At 53.5% G+C, this 7,003-nt stretch overlaps 1 protein-coding gene across 1 annotated transcript in view; it reads left to right on the plus strand.

Moving 5' to 3' along the window:
• BAP1 (BRCA1 associated protein 1) overlaps positions 1-7,003 on the plus strand; it is an 11,716-nt gene that overhangs the window by 1,675 nt on the left and 3,038 nt on the right. The window contains exons 4-11 of the mRNA XM_018564372.1: positions 45-177; positions 672-791; positions 1,562-1,623; positions 2,347-2,489; positions 3,221-3,299; positions 3,851-3,974; positions 5,412-5,550; positions 5,630-5,875. Of these exons, the coding sequence (XP_018419874.1) occupies positions 45-177; positions 672-791; positions 1,562-1,623; positions 2,347-2,489; positions 3,221-3,299; positions 3,851-3,974; positions 5,412-5,550; positions 5,630-5,875 (1,046 nt within the window). The remainder of the gene's footprint in view (positions 1-44; positions 178-671; positions 792-1,561; positions 1,624-2,346; positions 2,490-3,220; positions 3,300-3,850; positions 3,975-5,411; positions 5,551-5,629; positions 5,876-7,003) is intronic.

Consider the following 7,003-nt stretch of genomic DNA (forward strand, 5'->3'; position numbering starts at 1 on the left):
CCCCTCCTCCCCGGCTCTCTCTGATGGTTCGATGTTCCCTTCAGGCCAGTCTATGGCTTTATCTTCCTCTTCAAATGGATCGAGGAGCGCCGTTCCCGCAGGAAAGTCTCCACCCTCCTGGACGACACGTCTGTCATGGAGGAGGATGTGGTCAACAACATGTTCTTTGCTCACCAGGTGAGATCTCCATCTCCATCTTCATATTTTCTTTTGGTTTTTTTACAGCACTTCAGCACTGAAATCTGAAGTTTCATCTGTTTATATTTTGCCTTCTCTGCTCCCCCCTCCGCCACTCATCAACATGCTACTAACATTACTATGATGATGTCATCACTGGGTCTCTGGTCTTCTCTTTTAAATGCCTCAGTACTTCTGCCTTGAGCCCTCAGCCATGATGCAAGCAGTGGGCGGGGCTCATAGGAGGAGTTATGCAAAGATCAAAATACTTTAATGGGTGGTTGTCAGTCTGGAGGAGTGGGTGGTCCTAGGCAGGCTGTATTTGCATAGATAACGCCCACATGTGATGCTGAGTCTCCATGATTGACGGAACTGAAACCCAATGGATGAAGGGAACTTTATGACTTTAACACGGATGCATTAGCAGTCATTTTATTTCCCTTGTTGCCTGGAATTAACCTTTTTAATATCTCTCATCTTCTTCTTTTTCACAGCTGATCCCAAATTCCTGCGCCACTCACTCCCTCCTGAGTGTGTTACTAAACTGTAGCGGCGTTCACCTGGGACCGACCCTGAGCCGCATCAAGGACTTCACCAAAGGCTTCAGCCCCGAGGTAAGGATACGGAGAGAGCAGGAAATATTGCCGGGCATCCAAGCCAGTTCACGAAATGCTAAGACCTCAGATGTTGCTGCACGAGGTGCCCCTAGCTCAGGGGTTCTCAACCTTTCTAGGGCTGGACCCCTTGGTAACATTTGCCAGGTTGTGGTGACCCCCAATGGTAAAATTTAGGAATGCACCAATACTAGTCTCTGTGTGGCCTTCAGGTGGCCAGTGTGGGCTCATGTGAGCTCAATGGGGCTCTCTCGCGGTCAATGGGGCTCTCTCGCGGTCAATGGGGCTCTCTCGCGGTCAATGGGGCTCTCTCGCGGTCAATGGGGCTCTCCGGTGGCCACTGCGGGCTCTCTGGTGGCGACGCCAGCATTCAACTCCCCTCACTCCTTCTCGCTCCCCTCTCTTTGATCCTCCTCGCTGCCAGGTGCTGCAGCGCCATCTTGCGGCGCGGCCGGAGAACTGACACTGCTACTCTAGAAGGTGGCTGAGGATCCTCTCACCTAGCGCAGCAGAAAGCATGTGGCGACCCACAGGTTGAGAACCACTGCCCTAGCTTGAATGAATCTGCATACGGCTGGAGGTAAACTCCAGGGTGACTCCGCCTCCTGTCTGACATATATGCAGTCTGTCCTTCCCACCCCGAAGGTACCGCCCTCCAGAGCTGTAGTGGTGGTTACTAGAATGATGGGAGTGCTCCTGAGGACACAGAGCAATGATGGGGGGAGGGGTTGTAGCTTTTAATGGCTGAATCCTTTTTTTTCTTTCTTTAGAGTAAAGGTTACGCCATCGGAAATGCTCCTGAGCTGGCCAAAGCTCACAACAGCCATGCAAGGTGAGTGACTCCCCGACAGTATCTATCATTCCAGACTAGTTATGAGAGAGACAAGAGGCTGAAATACCTATCATCCATCATCCATCATCCATCCATCCATCCATCCTCGTGATATTTCAACATGTCAAACTCATTTCTAAGGCTCGATGGCCGTAGTGAGGCGGCTGTTGCCAGACAGGGTCACCCTAAGGCCGGCCATACACCTATCAATTTCTTTACTTCGGGCTGAATGAAAAAAAATTGATCCGCTTCCTCCATCAACGCAAACAGCGTGTCGATCACGGAATCCCACTGTATACATTGTATTCTGCCGGTGCCGCCGTCAGAATACCCGATCAGAGCGGGCAGGCCATTGGCTGCCGGCTCTGATCGCTCGAAAATTTTCCAGCTGGCTCCTTCCATCAGCTGATCGAGGAATGCCGGCTGAAAGGGAGCCGACAGCCCCACACACTGTGCGAATTTCGGACGGTACATTCAAAACTGGACGGAATTGGACCAGTGTATGGGCACCTTAACTGGGGTACCCAGAACCCAGAAAGAGAAAGATGGCATGAAGAGCACCAAACCACAAATGAGTCCAAGAAAACTGTAATCATACATCACATAATATGAAGATACATCTGATGAGCAGTTTCCATCTTGCCTAACCCACATGCATTGCATATTATAATTTTTATGTGTTTAAGAAGCTTCGGGTTAACGCTTTGTTGCTCTCTTCTATAGGCCGGAGCCGCGTCACCTTCCTGAGAAGCAGAATGGAATCAGCGCTGTTCGCACCATGGAAGCATTTCACTTCGTCAGTTACGTTCCCATTAAAGGAAGGCTGTTCGAGCTGGACGGCCTGAAGGTCTACCCCATCGATCATGGTGAGACACTCCAAGCATAGACAGATTAGTGCTGAGTTCCCGGGTCTGTACACCCGCTGTGCCCATTATGAGGAGCTCCCACCATCCCTGTGCTGAGTTCCCGGGTCTGTACACCCGCTGTGCCCATTATGAGGGGCTCCCACCATCCCTGTGCTGAGTTCCAGGGTCTGTACACCCGCTGTGCCCATTATGAGGGGCCCCCATCATCCCTGTGCTGAGTTCCCGGGTCTGTACACCCGCTGTGCCCATTATGAGGAGCTCCCACCATCCCTGTGCTGAGTTCCAGGGTCTGTACACCCGCTGTGCCCATTATGAGGGCTCCCCCCATCCCTGTGCTGAGTTCCAGGGTCTGTACACCCGCTGTGCCCATTATGAGGGGCTCCCACCATCCCTGTGCTGAGTTCCCGGGTCTGTACACCCGCTGTGCCCATTATGAGGAGCTCCCACCATCCCTGTGCTGAGTTCCCGGGTTTGTATCCCTGCTGGATTTTTAAAAAATATTACGTAGAATGTAAAAGAAGAAGCTGCAATACACAGGGGTGGGCAGGAAGTCCCAACACTTCCATGTGGGTGGGATTAGACCCTGGAGCTATATCAGGGAGATGTATCCAATTAAGTCCTCAGGAGGTATAAGCAGGACACTCTTAACATGGACTGGACATGGAATTGTTCCTCATGTCGGGTTTACTTTCCGGATGATGACCACTCTTCTTATGTGTGTCTCTTTTCAGGTCCCTGGGCGGAGGACGAGGAATGGACGGACAAAGCACGGAGGGTGATAATGGAGCGCATCGGGCTGGCCACAGCGGGGTAAGGACCCTGGAGGTCACAGGTTTTGCGGGGGTTGGGCTCCGCCCCTTAGTTCCAGTGAAGGGAACTCTTAAGACATCAGCACACCAAAACATTTTGGACAATTTCATGCTCCCAACTTTGTGGGAGGAGTTTGGGGACGGCCCCTTCCTCTTCCAACATGACTGCGCACCAGTACACAAAGCAAGGTCCATAAAGACATGGATGGGGGAGTTTGGGGTGGAGAAACGTGACTGGCCGCACAGAGTCCTGACCTCAACCCCATACACCTTTGGGATTAATTAGAGCGGAGACTGCGAGCCCCTCCCCCAACATCAGTACCTGACCTCACAAATGGTCCAACATTCCCATAGACACACTCCTAAACCTTGTGGACGCCTTCCCAGAAGAGGCGGAGCTGTTATAGCAGAAAAGGGCGGAGCCAACCCAATACTGAACCCTACGGACTAAGACTGGGATGCCATTAGAGTTCATGTGCGTGTAAAGGCGTCCCGATACTTCTGGTAATATAGTGTATGTCCCCCCGGTGTAATCATTTATCATATCCACAGGGAACCGTATCACGACATTCGATTTAATCTGATGGCCGTGGTACCGGACCGGAGGCTTAAATACGAGAGTCGGCTGAATGTCCTGAAGATGAACAGACAGACGGTGCTGGAGGCCTTGCAGCAGGTACATTGAGCGATCGGCAGCAACAAATATCCGGTGTGAGAATAATGTCCGACGGTCTTTATAAAGATGGATTCCTGCCTTACCTTTTGTTTCTCAGACTCGTAGCAAGCCACGACCTTTGCTGAGACCGATCACTCTCCATTCCCTCCATATTGTAACGCACAAAAGCTGCAGCAGCTATCTTGTGGCCGCTTTTATCATGCGTGTGAACGATTGAAGTCCATCCTGTCGCCGGGGCGGCCTCGCGCCGGCTTTGGCTTTCTCTGCCATTGATCAGCTTTGTTCTTCATCGTGTGCGGCCGTAATCTTTAGAGCAGTGGTCCTCAACCTGTGTCACCTCAGGACCCACATTTGTCTTTGATCATTAAGTCGTGCCGCAAGTTGCACTGCATGGCTTTGCGGTACCGCGCGTTCCAATGCGGGCGATAGAACTGTGGTTGGGAGGTGCGTTAGGGGTAACCCTTCAAATGAATGGCAAATGCAATGCAGCTCTCCCACCAGAACGTGTGGTAGGTGCGATTGCGTGATACAGTGCGTTATTCACACAGGACAGATTAACGCACTGTGCTAGTGTGAATGGGCCCTCAAAAACACTGACAGACGCACACAATGTCACACACACACACATACGCACTCCAAAAAAATTGAATCCACCAAGACTCCCTACCTTACGAGAACTGGAGCGGATCCTCTGCCTGGGGTCCAGTGTGGGGCTGCTGTGCTATGACGGAGCTCCATCCATATCTGCATCCACTTGCACAGATCCCTTGCACACCCTGTAGAGGTGCCGGGAGCCAGAATGTGACGTCACTCCGGTCCAGGCTCCTCTACAGGATACGCAAGGGAGCTGTAAGCAATGCACTTATGGATGGAGCTCCCTCACGGCCATAGCCCCAGCTCACCCCACCTCACCTCACCTCACCTCACCTCAAGCTAACACTCGGCACCGGGCGGCATATTTTGAATGGCTGCTTGGCGCTAGAACTGACGGTGCTGCGCTAGGGGAGGCTGAGGAGCCTCTCACCTAGAAAAGTGGAAGGCATGCAGGGACCCAGTGAACACAGGGTTGCGACCCACTTTTGGGTCACGACCCACCAGTTGAGAACCAAGGCTGTAGGGCTTCCATCAGTCACTGTGCTGCTGTTGAGCATTATAGGAACACATTCCCGACATTCATTGAGGCGATCATCACGGGAAGGAAATGTGATGATTTTTGCTCTCTGTTTTGACTCGTCTATCAAATTTGGGGGCATTTTAGCTGTTAATGGGGGAGGGAACATTTGTATTACAAATGAGTCTCACGCTGGGGCGCGTGATTGGTGCCAAGACTCCGGGAATTCCCCATTGTCATCACTGCGTGCACTTTCTGCCGAATTCCTTTCCATTCCCCTGTAATGTATACAAGAGACTCTTCAGGTTTGTCCATCTCCATTGCAGCTGATCCGGGTGACGCAGCCAGAGCTGATTCAGCCCCAGAAGTCCACCGACAGTCAGAGTAACGAGGACGCCAAGCCTAATGCGAAGTCTGCGCCTAACCAGGAGACGTCCCGTGTTGGCTCCCAGAGTAATGCCTCAGGTAATGACCGGATAGATGCACCGTCCCTCAGATGTGCCAGGTACACCTATACCCATGTGTCCTTGTCCCTTCCCTGTAGATGTGAGCGGAGACGCAGCCGGATCGGCACAGAGAGGACCCGTCCCTAATACATACAGCAAGCTGAATGCCGTTCCACATAACGGGAGTGCGACCCCTTCCCAACCCCCCCGGCTCCCCGCTTTCTTGGACAACCACAACTACGCCAAGTCCCCCCTGCAGGTCAGTGCATATTCTGGCTCCGGTTTCTCCGGTGCAGTGCCGCGCAGGAAGCTACGATTTCTGTGGCGCGTCAACTTACAGGAAGGTCGGGTTTTTGTGGTGCTCTGCCTTAGAGGAAGCTAAGACCTTCGCGGTGCCCTGCCTCCAGCAATGTACCGCCCAGTGACTATTTAAAGCTAAGCTCTGGGATAGGCCATATTACCGAAGTACAAGGGCCAGGTGTATTCTTCCATGAATCTCGGTGAGCTTTGTGTATTTCTTCCAGATCTGTGCAGTCATCCAGTGTGAGGAGCTTCCTGTAATAAAGACCGCTCACTGCTGCCCTCTCCTTGTGCAGGGTGACTGGTCTTGTCTCCGCCCCCTCCTGTAATAAAGGCCTCTCACTGCTGCCCTCTCCTTGTGCAGGGTGACTGGTCTTGTCTCCGCCCCCTCCTGTAGTTTTCTGCAGGCAGCCTGTACTGGGGGGAGTTCGTTGGGTCGCTCCCACAGCTCTGCTCTGGCTATGTAAAGCACTGTGATGATGTCACTGCTATTTTTTCAATGAACTAACTTGATTTTGCAACGGCAGGAAGGGGGCGTGTTTCCATTGCTGGGCAGGAAGGGGGCGTGTCTCCATTGCTGGGCCGGAAGGGGGCGTGGCTCCATTGCTGGGCCGGAAGGGGAAGTGACTCCATTGCTGGGCCGGAAGGGGACGTGACTCCATTGCTGGGGAGGGGACGTGACTCCATTGCTGGGCCGGGAGGGAACGTGACTCCATTGCTGGGCCGGGGAGAGAACGTGACTCCATTGCTGGGCCGGGGAGAGAACGTGACTCCATTGCTGGGCCGGGGAGAGAACGTGACTCCATTGCTGGGCCGGGGAGAGAACGTGACTCCATTGCTGGGCCGGGGAGAGAACGTGACTCCATTGCTGGGCCGGGGAGAGAACGTGACTCCATTGCTGGGCCGGGGAGAGAACGTGACTCCATTGCTGGGCCGGGGAGAGAACGTGACTCCATTGCTGGGCCGGGGAGAGAACGTGACTCCATTGCTGGGCCGGGGAGAGAACGTGACTCCATTGCTGGGCCGGGGAGAGAACGTGACTCCATTGCTGGGCCGGGGAGAGAACGTGACTCCATTGCTGGGCCGGGGAGGGGACGTGACTCCATTGCTGGGGAGGGGACGTGACTCCATTGCTGGGCCGGGAGGGGGACGTGACTCCATTGCTGGGCCGG

Source organism: Nanorana parkeri, unplaced genomic scaffold, assembly GCF_000935625.1.
Source record: "Nanorana parkeri isolate BGI_ZX_2015 unplaced genomic scaffold, ASM93562v1 scaffold748, whole genome shotgun sequence".
Classification (NCBI taxonomy): domain Eukaryota; kingdom Metazoa; phylum Chordata; class Amphibia; order Anura; family Dicroglossidae; genus Nanorana; species Nanorana parkeri.